The following is a 13,648-nucleotide window of genomic DNA, read 5'->3' as shown; positions in this document are numbered from 1 at the left end:
GGAGGGGACTTGGAGGGACTGGCCTCCCGCATCAGCAGGCAGGATCGTGGAGGGTCTGAGAGCTGTGTCCTGAGGCAGTGGGGACACATTTGTCTCCTGGTGGGGCCTGGACTGCTGGGCTGTGGCTTCAACAATGACTGGAACTGGCATTACATTCTCACTGAGCCCTTCCTATGTGCCTGACACTGTGGTCGGCATGTTGCACGAATTGGCTCATTGACTCTTCACGACAAGATGCTATTGGGGGCACCTGGGGGGCTCAGTCCATTGAGATTTCAGCCCAGGTCATGATCCCAGGGTGAGCTCCACATGGGACTCTGGGCTGGGCTTGGCGTCTGCTTACGATATTCTCTCTCTCTCTTATAAAATTTAGAAAAGATGCTGTCAATACCCCCACTTTGCACACGAGTAAAATTAGGCACAGAACATCTACGTAACTTGCTCAAGGTCACACAGCTGCGAACTGAGCTTGAAGCAGAAATCATATAGAACATAAGTGCAGCATATGTATTTTGGAGATCTAATACCTATGCTCTCACTGCCACAGCCCGATTCCAGGGCTCCCCACGGAGGCTCAGATTGTGCTGTGGTCTTTCCTTCTCTTTCTTTAAGCAAAAGGGGCCGGGGGGGGGCCCGGGGCCCCTGGACCCCAAGGCAACAGCGAGGGGTATTTGTGTGTATAAACCACACCTCCAACATCCGCGTATTGAGCATGCAATACCTATGATGAATATATAACCGATCCTCATAATTCAGATCCCCTATGTGCAAATTCACCTGCTGGCTAACGTTTATTTGTGACACAAACACTGCCAGCCGAGGTCCGGCAAGGTGACACTGTGCCTTCTCGTTACAGCTCTCAGACTGTAGACAGGAGACCTTTCATGGCCGATTTAGTACTGCATTTTTCGCATCTTTGTGGTTTTCGTTGATTTCGCCGTTTAAATGGTTCCCGTGCACAGTGGGGAAGTGCGACCTGTGGGCGAGAAGGTCGTGTCGTGCCGTGCAGGGAAAGCAGGTGTGCATGTGAGGTACGTCCGGGCATGAGTTATAGTGCTGTTGGCTGTGGGTTCAATGCTAATGAGTCAATAATACATTTGAAATAAATTGTCTTTAAGCGGACACACACATCAAGCACGGTCACCTATTGGTCATTGATGAAATTGGTTAGGAGACCCTCGGGAACCTTGAACAGAGAATCGGCTGCACGTATATACTCGGGACATGGTGACCATGTCGTGAATACGAGGAGTAGATACATATTCGTCAGGCTCCCCCCACATTCTGGACACAGCCATGCTGCTGTGCGTGGGGACGGGTTTTCCTACGTGACCCCACTTGGTGTCGGGATGAGAGCAGACGGTCACCTCTGCCCAGACTCTCCCGAAAGAGCCCACAGGCACCAGGCACCAGGCAGTTCACAAAGATCGGTTTTAATTCCCACCACAACACGGCTAGGCATCTAACTCCTACCTATGTTTTACAAACAGAAAAGTGGAAGATCTTGAGAGAAAAGAGAACCCCCCCAAGGTCACACACATGGGATATCAACCCACTTGTGCCCTGTGACTCGTCCTGCTGCTCCCGCTGCCAAAAGGCTGGCCAGTCCCCTCTTCTGTGAGCACCTGTCACGGCACCTGTTACCTGAACCAGCCAGGAAGCAGCCTGCAGGACGCTGAGAAGCCGGAGACCACGGTGGGATCGAGGGCCGGAGATGGCCTTCCCCTTCCTCTGCTCGGGCTCTGGGGGCAACCGCTGGACCCTCTGCACCCCTGCCCGGCCAGCGGGGTCCCACGGGAGGGAGACGGAAGGAGGAAGAGAGAAGCAGACACGGCAAAGGGGTGAAGAATTACCTCATCAGAGGAGGAGAAAGGAAGGTTGGTTTTTCTCATGGGGTGGGTTTGAATGTCACCAGCTGTTGCTCCTGGGACAACGAGGACCCTCCGGTGGCCCATCTGGAGGGGGAGGAGGGAGCACAGCCCCAGCCACCATGGTGGGGTGCCCCGCTGTGGCCTCCAATCTGCAGGGGTGGAGCAGGAGGCAGAGTATCTGACACAGGGTAAGTCGGCCAAGCCCCTGAGCCCAGGGCGAAGGCCATGGCCACTGTTCAAGAATCCACCCTTGGTCATCAGACGGGCGGTGTAGGCTCCGCTCCTCCAGGTAGGGCGTGCTGCACCAGGAGACCCTCCGGGAGGAAGCGAGGCTGGGGGCGGGGGGGCATGAGAAAGCTCTGCGAAGGATGCCATGTTCCCGTGCCCGCCGATGGGTGCAGAGGGCCCGAGACAGGAGCGGCGGGCCAGGAAAGTCCCACGGAGGGCATGAGACCTGGAGCTTCCCGAGCCCTGAAGGCAAGACGGCCCGGTGCCAGTTCCGGGAGCAGACCCCCAAACTCTCAGTGCCAGTCCAGGGGCAAGACCCTTTCCGAAGTTCGGGGCCTGACGCGGCTGTACCTCCGGCGTGAAGTACACGGTGAGGGACACGGTGCTCTGTGGTGAGTGACGTCACAGGCGCCAGGGTCCGTCTCCGCAGCCCATCTGTCCTGTGTCAGAGACCCCGGTCCCACGGGAGCCCTTGTCTCCTTGAGCTCACGGGTGTGTTGTAAGCCAGACCAAGATATGACGCTGGCTTGGCCTGACTCAAAATAGGCGTCCCGAAAGGTGATGTGGGCCGAGGTCCTTCCTTGAAGAGGCATTTCTGAGCATTCCTGCCTTTGGATGCAGAGTGGGTACCCTGGGCAACCCCCAGCCCTGGAAGGAGAGGTCTTGGATTTCCACGGTGGCAGGCGGGCCAGTGGGTGACACCCTGGCTAAGCCGGTGGGCTCAGGCTGGAGGCGGCATCGGGGAGGAGGGAGGGGCCACAGAAAGACTGGCCTGTGTCATCGCCCACACTCCTGCCCGACTTTCGTGGAGACCCGTAGAACGAGGTTTTGCGCCCAAACCTTCCTCCGGGCTGGCTTGATATGGTGGAAGCTGTCAGCCTCCTCTCCGGACGGCTTCAGACCTCGGCACTTAGAGGGGGAGGCCAGGAAACATGGAAGCCCATTTGGGGAAAGTGTCGCTGGGTGGGGGGGGTCGCTGAGCCAGCCCACCTCGCCCCACACGCGGGATGAACAGATGGCTCCCACCCTCCGTGCAGAAGCCTCGGTCTGGGATGCGTTTGATACAAGCGAAGCAATTTTGTAACTACGATCGGAAATTATGTGTTACTCCAAGACTTTTTTTTAATTTTATTTATTTATTTTTTAAATTTAAGTTTTTAAAAAATATTTGCTTATTTTTGAGACGGGGCAGGGGGCTGAGGGAGACACAGAATCCGAAGCAGGCTCCAGGCTCTGAGCTGTCAGCCCGGAGCCCGACGCGGGGCTCGAACCCACGAATTGCGAGATCGTGACCTGAGCCAAAGTTTCAGGTGGCTTAACCGACTGAGCCACCGAGGCGCTCCCCCCCCCCCCAGAGGTTTTCAGGACTAAAGGCACTTGAGTTTTTACACAAGTGATCGGGAACAGGAGTGGTTGTGGTTTCTGAAATTCCCGTGCACACAATCCTTGATGGCGGCTGACGCAGCCTGCGTGTGCCGGGCGGACCCTTGTTCCAGCAGCAAATGAGAGAATCCGAGCCGTGCACCCTCTCACCTGCACACACACACACACACTCCCTCTCCCCCTCTCTCCACTTTTGCCTCAATGAAGCCAAGAGGAAATTTAGCAGATTTTAAGGACTTTCTTTATTTGAAGGAGTTGTATGTGGAACCAGTGGAAAGGACAGAAAGCCGGTTCAAGAAAGCCAGGAACTCAGGAAACCTGAGATGTGGTGGTGAGTAGTCCTCATTTCCAGACATCCAGGGAGCCTGCTGGGTCCTCGGAAGGGACTCCTCTTAATAATGACAGTCTGGAAATTTGAAATGGCGGAGGTTTGAAATGGGCAGCGTTAGGGGGCCGGGGGAGCCCGGGGGCTCCTGTCAATAGACTTCCTGCTGAAGGACCCCCGTTCTGGGGGACGGAGGGGGACACTTCTAGGGGGTCCATTCTCCCCCCCACTCCCACCCCAGGAATGGCAGTTGTCCAGAACGACCCTTAGCGAAGGCATCGCTCGGACGAGTCTGAGCGAAGGCTGCACTCTCCGGAGGACCCTGAGGTTCTAAAACGGGGAAGGACCATCCAGCACGGTCAAGGCCACGGTGCCCATTTTGGGAAAGCGTCTGAGCTTTCCTTGGTGTGGCCAAACGCAGTGTCAGGAGACACGCTGTAGCTAATGGGGAGGGGGCAGCCAGACCCTCCTGGGGTGGCGCTGGGCAGGCGGCCGTGGGCAGAACGTGTCCCTGCGGCCCCCACGTGAAGGGAGCAGTAAGGCCCCGGGGGTTGGGGGAGGCCCACGTCCCCCCACGCGGCCCCCAGCACCACACACAACCCTTAGTAAGTAGCACCGCAAACCGGTGGCCTGAGGACAGTGAGTTGGGCTGTGCCACCAGCCGCATCGGGACCCGGGGGCGTGACTGAAGTGACCTGCTCCCTGCGGCCGTCACACGAGCCACAGTGGGAGCCTGGGGGCTTTCGGCTTCTGGAAAAGCAGCCGTCAGCGTGGACGGCATTCCGGACTCGCCCTCAGAGCCGCTTGGTGCTGACCTGGCCCCCACGGGGCCCAGGGGCCTGGCGTCGATGGCCGTGAGGCCAGAGTCGGCTCGGGGCCCGGCAGCCCCCTGCCACGGCCCCGGTTCCCGCCCCGACCTGCACAGACATTACCTTCCACAGACATCGGGAAGAAGCACCAGGGCACTTCGAAGATGTTGTCGGAAAAGCAGCACTTGCGGGAGGCGCACTCCTCGGGGCTGATGCCCGGGTACCCGCAGTTCCTACGGGCCGAGACTTCCATGACGCATTCCTCCGACGCTGCTCACGCGGCCCCCGGAACCGGGAAAGGAGCGACACGGAGACCCGGTTAGGGCAGCTAGCTAACGGCAACTTCTCTTCCCATCCTCCCCAGGGGAAGCGCTGGACCTCGGCCTTGGCGTGCGCGGGGGCCACCGGACTACAACCCCCAGGCCGGCCGCCTTCGATCCACGCAGAGGCCGCACGTCGCAAGTTCTGGGGGCCCGGGGTTAACCATTTCGCCTATCTGGACCCGATATTCCCATCTGTAAGACGGGCCGACCCACCGTACCGTGAACTTGAGCATGTGGAGCATCTGGCCGAGGTGCTGAAAGCCAGCCCCGCTTCCGCCAGCGGGAGGGCCCCGGCTAACAACCACCCGCCTGTCTTGTCCCCTTCAACACCCAGGGAGCCCGTCACCCACAGCTGCTGGCGGTGTGGACGGGCACCGCGGGCACGAGTTCCACCCACACGGAGTGCTATGCACACGCAACTTTCTCTTGTGCACGCCTTGGAATTAGAGACCTGGTATCTTGCTGATGTGCACTGACGTCAGACTCCTTCTCAAAGGAAAATCCTGGAAGTTTTAACTGAGCCTCTTACCACTTAAGGTCTATGAGCGGTCATGTGGATACCGTCCTATAAATGCCTTCATTGCCCTTAGAAGCTCCTTCCGAAGTCGTACTTGCATAGCTAGGAGGGCCCTGAGAGCTGTTTTTCCTTCTAACACAGTGAAACTGACAGGTTCTCACAGAAGTCTGCAGAAGAGCAAGTGGCTGACCCTGAGGGCTCTGGGTGTGGACAGCGAGCCAGGGCCCCCTTTCTCCTCCCTCCCGGCTGGCCCGGGCGGGGGTCCACACATACACTCTGGGAAGCCGGTCAGGGCGCCGGAAGAGGGCCAGCTCCCCCTGGGGGTTACCTTGCTTCGGGAGGGGGTGGAAACACCAGGGGACCCCCACGACGCTGGAGTCGAAGCAGCAGCCAGAGGAGAAGCACTGGTCACTGGTGATGCCCGGGAATCCACAGTTCTCCCTCTTGTGGGGGGCTACCCGTGAGCACCGGCAGGGGGCTGTGGAGAGAGGCCTCGGTCAGCCTGAACCACACGTGCTCCCCGCCTGCCACGTGGGCCCTGCGGCCGCGCAGGGAAACAGGAAAGTCCCATCCTGCCTGTATTTGAACCATGCGATGCCCCTTCCGACACAGGGCTCTGCAGAAATTATTTTATTAGTTTAAAAAAAAAAAAAAAAGGAGAAACCTTCTGGAAACAGGGCCGACAGAGGACCTAGGAAAAGTCAGAGTAAAAGGTGACCAACGTGGGCTCCAGACACCCTGGGGGCCCCTTCCCAGCCCTTCTCCGTAGCTGGCCCACCGGCTCCTGTGTTCACCCTGACCTTGTCCGCGAAGGATGGCTTTCCTGGAGGTGTCACACAGCCCCCCGTCATCAGGGTGTCCTTCCTGATGGCGGGAAGGGTGCACGAATCGCATAGCCCACATCACGAATCTCAGGGTGCCTTTTTAGCTACTTCTGCTCTCAAGTGAGCCCATCACACCCCACCCCGGCGCTTTGAGGGAAACAACCAAGAACACAGAGACCCAGCGAGGCCAAGGGAGGCACCGCAGAAAGCACGCAGTTTGCACACCTCCGTTGCATTTTGGGGGTGCGCGAGAAGGTTCTCGGGGCTCGCTGGCCCCGGTGCTCCGTCGCCCGGTCAAGGACACCGAGAGACACAGGACAACCTACAGCCGTTCACTTACAAGGTTTCTGGGCCCCTGCCGGGGCCCACAGCCCCAGGACCAGGAGAACCGCCAGGAGCCGGACGCCTCGAGGTCCCATGTCCATGTTGCACCCCAGGGCAGAATGCACAGTGCCCGCTGCCACGGGCTGTTTTATAATCTGCTCTCTGTTTGCTCACCAAGTGCAGATAACCTTCCTGTGTCCCCTGGGGCACCAGCCCTGTGGCTCCTTTGTTAGGAAAAGGGGCTGAGGTAGCCCGCTGCTCCAGAGACAATACGAGGTTTCCGCCAGGGGCTGCGGGCACACTGGCCAGGCCTCCCCCTGCCCTGGGCCGGGAGCCAGGTCACACCAGGATGCCGACGTGGAAAACTGGCCACGTGCACATCTGGCACTGGGCGCTCACGGGATCACACCCAGGGAGGGATAAGCCATGTATGTCTCCTGATAAAGGAGGCGGTTACAGGATTTTTTTTTTCTTTTTAAATATTAGGCCCAAGGTTACTGGGGAAAATGACCAAGCCAGCCGGAGACATGGAGAAGACCCTACCTCCAAGGCAGCGGGGACGCCTCTGCCAGCCCCAGCCCCTTGTCTCCTGTGTCTCCTCGTGTCTGTCCCGGGAAGGGGCTGCTCCCCCTGGACACGGGGCCGGTGAGTAAAATGACAGGTTCATTTCAGCAACCCCCGAAACGCCTCGGTTTCTCTTCCATGGGAGCGCTTTGTCTCCTCAAGACAGAAGTCTGCCCACGCGCAGGAGTGAAATGCTTCGGGGAAGAGAGTCCGTGCCTGGGACGGAGGGAGAGGGGAGGGGAGGGAGGGAGAAACACTCCAAGGGACAAAGAGGGGAGATGGAGGGCAGAGAGGAGGTCGTGACCCCCTCCCCACTCCCTCCTGAGGTCCTGTAGGGGGTCACCCATCTGCGAGTCGCAGGTTGAGCCTCCCGGGACCCAGAGAGGCACAGAATCCCAAACCCGGCGTCCTCTGTGCTCCAGGCCTCCTGCCCCACCCAGTCTGGCCCCAGGATGTGCACACTCAGCATCCACACAGTCCTGGGGGCCGCGTGCCCGTCACCTGAGCTCGTGGGGGCCGGGGGGGCTGGGTGCTGGCCGTGTGCCCAGATGTCTCCACGTGCATGGGAAAAGCATGTTCCTTGGGGAAGCAGGCTGTGACCTGCACCACTTCCGATGCCCCTACCCTACGTCATCTGCCGACCTTCAGCCGGTCACTTCTGTCCAGGATTTCAGCACTGAGTTCACTGTGTTCCTTTCACGCCAAGACTTAGCAACATCCCTGCTGGCTTCCGCATCCCACGTCCCCGTGGGCAGCTCATCCAAACTCATAGTCGCTTGTGGTTTCATCTCTAGGAACACCTCTCCCTACTCCGTGTCTGCTACGGGTCTCCCACGAGCACACTGGGGACCCACGCTCCACTCAGAAAGAAGACACGTCAATGTCCTTTCCGTTCAGGTGTCCTAAGCTTCTAACGTTTTCTCTGTTCTCCAAATCCCCAGGGACCCCTCGATCCCTCTCGTTCCCTCTGTGAGCCATCGTGCCCGTCCCTTCCTCCGCCCCTCCTTCCCAGCCTGCTCCCCACGGTCCCCACTGCGTCCGCTCTGTCGCCCTGGTGCCCAGCGGTGCGCCCATCTGCGAACTGTCTCCAGGCCCACTGCACCCGCTGAACCCAGCGGACGGCCGCCTCCGACTGCGGCCACGGTCGGTGCGGGATCTGCACGGATCCCGGCCCTCACCGGTACGGACCCTTTCCTTTGAGGTTATTCTGCTCCAGCCCCGTCGCTTCCGTCCCCCAAACTGCAGCAGTGATACCGTCTTTCAGTTCACACAGAAAACAGACACCGACAGGCGGGAACCTCCACAGACGTCCCTCGTGGGGATCGCTGCCTCCGACTCTCGCGGAGAAACTGGTCCCAGACCATCCCTCCCGGCACAGGTAACTCGAAACATGGGAAACAGCGGGCACGGGTGCTGAGCATGTACAGAGCAGTGGCAGGCCGAGGGAAGGAAGCGGTGCGGGTGCCCCTCCATCACCCTCATTCTCTGCCTGCAGGTGCCGGCTGGGCCATAGGCAGCAGGCAGACTCGCCGGGCTGCGGGGACAGAGGCTGAATTAGAAGCCTCGAGGGAGTGGATTTCAGGGGAGGGGTCCCAGAGAGGAGGGCGCTCCGGAAATAGGAGTGGGCGGGGTCTCCCTGGGGTTTTACTGAAAGAACCAAGCTGCCCACGCAGACACAGGGCAGGTGGGAGCAGCTGCTGGGGAAAGAGCGAGCCCCGAGGAGGGCGAGCGGGGTGGCCACAGGGCGGGAATCATCCGAGCTCTGACAGTGGGAGAAAGCCCATTGGTCGTGTTGGGCACTCAGCAGGGACACAGAAGGCCCTGCCGTGTCTTAGCCGGCTCAGGTGGCCACGTCAAAACGCCGCAGACGGGGTGCCTTGAACAGCAGACCTTTATTTCCCACAGCTCTGGAGGCTGGATGTCCGAGATCAGGCTCCCTGCATGAGGGGGGTGTGGTTCTGGGGAGGGGTCTCCTCCTGGTCCGCAGACGCCACCTTCTCGCTGTGTCCTTGCCTGAGAGAGAGAGAGAGAGAGAGAGCGAGCTCTGGTGTCAGACCATGAGGACATCATCCTCATGACCTCAGCTGGCCCTAATTACCTCCCAAAGGCCCCACCTCCAAACAACGACCGTATCGGGGGTTAGGACCTTAATCTTATGGGGACACAAACATTCAGGCCACATTATGCCATAAAAGCAGGGTTGATCCAGTTCTAGAGCAAAGGCGCTCCGCGCCCGTCCTCGCGGAACTTTAAAATAAGTCCTAAAAGCAGGTAATTTTACTAAGGGAGACAGCAAAACCCAGACACGTGACATTACATCCACGATGTTTAGCACAAAACCAGACATGTGAAGGAGGTGGAAAACATGACCCATGGTCATTGGAAAACACAGGGAATAAAAATCGACCCAGGGGTGCCTGGGGGGCTCAGTCGGTTGAGCGTCCGACTTCGGCTCGGGTGATGATCTCGTGGTCCGTGGGTTCAAGCCCCGAGTCGGGCTCTGTGCTGACAGCTCGGAGCCTGGAGCCTGCGTTGGATTCTGTGTCTCCCTCTCTCTCTCTCTGCCTGTCCCCTACTCACACTCTGTGCCTTTCCGTCTCTCTCAAAAATAAACAAACATTAAAAAAATTTAAAAATGGAAAAGAAAAGAAATGGCAGTTTATCTTAAGCCAGCGCAGTGTAAATTTTTCAGACTCTAGCGGAGAGAGAAAGGGGGCTGAGAACAGTGAATAGAACCTCAGTGACCCCAGAGGCATTTTCAAGGGTTCTAACAGTCATGTAATCGGGGTGCCGGCAAGAGAGGAGAGAAAAAGCATTTGAAGAAATAATGGGCAAGCAATTTAGGGGGGACGCTTGTTGAAAACTCTAAACCCACGTATCTTAGAAGCTCAACAAACTCCAAGCAAGAGAAATACGAAGAGAACCGCACCCAGGCAAAGCTCGGATTGTTGAAAATGAGTGTTTAATATAATCCTTGCGGCTGCTGGAGTTCTCCACATACAGGACAAGTCAGGTGACTTCTCTCTGGGCCAGTGCAAACCAGAAGGAAACGAGTGACAATTTTTAAGCACTGAAAGATTTGTAAAGACAGAATTCTATACTCAGTAAGAATACCCCTCAAAGAGAAAGGCAAAATACGCTTTAAAAAAATGGATTTGGGGGCGCCCGGGTGGCTCAGTCGGTTGAGCGTTCGACCTCAGCTCAGGTCATGATCTCACGGTGCGTGGGTTCGAGCCCCGCGTCGGGCTCTGGGCTGACAGCTTGGAGCCTGGAGCCCCACTTCAAATTCTGTCTCCCTCTCTCTCTGCCCTTCCCCCACTCGTGCTCTGTCTCAGAAATAAATAAATACACCAAAAAAATAAAAAATGGCTTTTATTTTTAGAACCGTGCTGGGTTCACAGCAAAATTGAGCAGAAGAAGGCACAGAGGTTTCAAACCATTTTGTTTTGGTTTTTTTTAGACATGGAACAGAAGCCAAGAGAATTGGCCACCTGCAAACCTGTTGTCCGGGGGCGTTTCAAGGTCGTGTTTCTGGCTGAGGTTGCGGTGACCTCTAACGCAGGGTGTGAGTGCCCCCTCCTCAGCTGGCAGGATCCACTCAGCGTGGCACCTGCTTGGCACCTGTGTGTCATTAAAAACTTTTTTTAATGTTTTATTTATTTTTGAGACAGAGAGAGACAGAGAGTGAGCAGGTGTCCCAAGGAGAGGTAAGAGGAGAGGTGGAATGAAGAAGTTTAAATGCTTTTCAAAGTGTCACAAGCCCCCTAAAACCTGAGTAAGATAAAATCTCACATTTTTAAGTTTACTTATTTATTTTGAGAGAGAGAGAGAGTGAGCGAGGGACAGAGAGACAGAATCCCAAGAGGGCTCCGCGCTGTCAGCACAGAGCCCGACGCGGGGCTTGAACCCACCAAGTGTGAGATCATGACCGGAGCCGAGATCAAGAGTGGGACGCTTAACTCACTGAGCCACCCAGGCACCCCAATAATATATCATTTTTACGCTATCATCAGGGGAAAATGTATGGTTACTTCCAGCATTTACAGACCCAATCTCCTCAAATCCAGAAGAGTAGGGATCCTCCAGCCCCCTCCTCAGCATGCAGGCATCTACAGTTTGGTTGTGCTGGTCAATAAATTGGCTGAAAAAGGGCGTCTGGGGGGGAGTCAGCTGGTTAAGTGTCTGATCTTGGGGTCTGTGGGTTCAAGCCCCACATCGGGCTCTGTGCTGACGGCTCAGAGCCTGGAGCCTGCTTTGGATTCTGTGTCTCCCTCTCTCTGCCTCTCCTCTGTTGTCCTCTCTCTCTCTCTCTCTTTCTCTCTCTCAAAAATAAATAAAATATTTTAAAACTTGCTAAATAATAGAATCTTTAAAGCCCAAAACTAAAATCATCCATATAATCAAAAACGTGGCTAAAACTGGGAGAAGAAATAAGCAAATGAACCAATGCTGATAGGAATTCTGATAGAGTCTGGGAGGGAATGACATTGGAGATTCTTGATAACTTATATTTGAGAGATATAATTAGACAGACATGAATTTTAACACCATTTTCAATGTGCTGTGTGATAAAATTCCTCCTTGAACTTCTTTGAAAGACTCCTGTTAAGATTGAAATTACTTGAAGGGGCACTTGGGTGGCTCAGTCAGTTAACAGTCCGACTCTTGATCTCAGCTCGGGTCATGATCTCACAGTTCGTGGGTTTGAGCCCAGAGTAGGGTGCGGCACAGACAGCGTGGAGTCTGCTTAGGATTCTCTCTCTCTCCCTCTCTCTCTGCCCCTCCCCTCCTCTCTCTCTCTCTCAAAATAAATACATAAACTTACCAAAAAAAAAAAAAAAGATTTAGGGGCACCTGGGTGGCTCAGTCAGTTAAGCATCTGACTCTTGGTTTTGGCTCGGGTCATGATCTCACACTTTGTGGGTTTGAGCCCTGCATCAGGCTCTGTGCTGGCGGTGTGGGGCCTGCTTGGGATTCCCTCTCTGCCCCTCCCTGACTCCCACTGACTCTGTCTCTCTCCAAATAAATAAATAATTTTGTTTAGAAAATTTTTAAAAATGATTTAAATTACTTGAAGATGTCTCTGTGGTATCTGAGTGGGTTCTTTGTTTTGTTTTACCGGCACCACGCTGAGACAAGCCATGATCTGGCCAATCTTAAAACTTAAAAATATTTGAACCATACAGGTTACTACATATCAAGGAAGAATAATACACTGTAATAGAAGTTGGCAAACTATGGCCCGTGGGCTCATTGTCTGTTTTCTAAATAAAACTTTATGAGAAGCCAGCATGCCCATTTAAATCCTGTTTATGACTACTTCCACGTTATAGTGGAAGACCTTTTGAGTTGTGATGGAGACTGTAAACCCCACAAGACCTAAACTGTTTACTCTCTGGCCCTTTATGAAAGAAAAATCTCCATACCCCGTATTCTAGTCTTAAAACTCTCTAACAGTGAATTTTCAAAATAAAGATGGAGAGAAATATTTGTATTTTATTTCATTTATAAAGAAGATGTTGCGGGAACATGCTTCGATGTTTGTTCTCCTTCTGTAATCTGCTCTTGAAAAACGCCTCGATGTTTGTTTTGTTTTTTGCTTTTTCTCTCCTTCCGTAATCTGGTCTCGAAAACGATACATTGGGTACACATTGTTGGGAGACAGTTCTCCACAAGTGTCTCATTTCTGTGCATGTGAACGAGGCATTAACGATCCATACGGTACGGGACCTACAATCAAGGTTTAGGGGTACACGCTGCCTTGGCATCTGGCGGAACTGGAGGGCTTCGAGTGGCGAAACTCAAGTTCCCCTCCCTGCTCTGCTCCCACAGATATGACCCCCTGGCCAAACAACCCTCCTTATCAAGGGGCCAGGCACGGTTTCTGCTCACCCCTGAGCGGTGGGTCTCCCTCCCAGGCCAGCCGCAGAATTACTCAAACAAGCCAGCCACCCTCTCCTGTGGGAACCTCCTGAAGGCACTCCACCCTCTCTCGTTCCTCCAGAGCCTCCTGCCACAGCCCTCGGGGCTCTTTCTGTTCCCGGGGCTGCAACCCATGTGGCCCTGTGCGGCGTGACGTCTTCCCCCCCGGGGTGAGTGTATGTGACTCATAAACTGCTCTTGATCTCAGCTGTCCAATGTTTGTGCAGCAAACAACCACGGAAGGGAGATACGATGCCTCCCTCCAGGACAAAGGCAGGCAAGCTTCCTGCCCCTGAAAAACTGGAGTCCCTGAAGTGGTCAGAGCTCCCCGCCTCTACTGCAACCCACTGTGTGTGCCCGCATCCTTCCGGGCCCGTCCATGCCACCCCAGGAGGACTTGGGGGCAGAGGGAGGCAGCACAAAGATGCTGAGGCCCATGCTGCGGGCTCTGCCGTGAGTAATAAAGCCCTTTGCCTCTGAACCAGGAATCTCGTATCCTCTGCCAGCACCTGGCAGTCTGTCAGCTTGCATGGAAGGTAAACTCTCAGCCCTTCCAAG

At 55.6% G+C, this 13,648-nt stretch overlaps 2 protein-coding genes across 2 annotated transcripts; one reads left to right on the top strand and one right to left on the bottom strand.

Annotated features, from left to right (window-relative positions):
* Nucleotides 1-3,797: 3,797 nt before the first annotated feature.
* On the bottom strand, nt 3,798-6,700 carry TFF2 (trefoil factor 2). Its single transcript, NM_001130388.1, is given in 4 exon segments — nt 3,798-3,888; nt 4,740-4,886; nt 5,785-5,934; nt 6,621-6,700. Coding segments are annotated over 4 exon segments (390 nt in total). The 5' UTR covers nt 6,700; the 3' UTR covers nt 3,798-3,874.
* Nucleotides 6,701-6,880: 180 nt separating this feature from the next.
* On the top strand, nt 6,881-11,892 carry LOC109503282. Its single transcript, XM_019839346.2, has 4 exons — nt 6,881-7,249; nt 8,110-8,348; nt 8,433-8,546; nt 10,629-11,892. The coding sequence occupies exons 1-4, from the start codon at nt 6,954-6,956 to the stop codon at nt 10,814-10,816; spliced, it is 837 nt and encodes a 278-aa protein (XP_019694905.2). The 5' UTR covers nt 6,881-6,953; the 3' UTR covers nt 10,817-11,892.
* Nucleotides 11,893-13,648: the final 1,756 nt, after the last annotated feature.

This window comes from Felis catus, chromosome C2 (genome assembly GCF_018350175.1).
Source record: "Felis catus isolate Fca126 chromosome C2, F.catus_Fca126_mat1.0, whole genome shotgun sequence".
Classification (NCBI taxonomy): Eukaryota; Metazoa; Chordata; class Mammalia; order Carnivora; family Felidae; genus Felis; species Felis catus.
The sequence above is the reverse complement of the archived record's forward strand: the minus strand, read 5'-3'. Positions and strand labels throughout refer to the sequence as shown.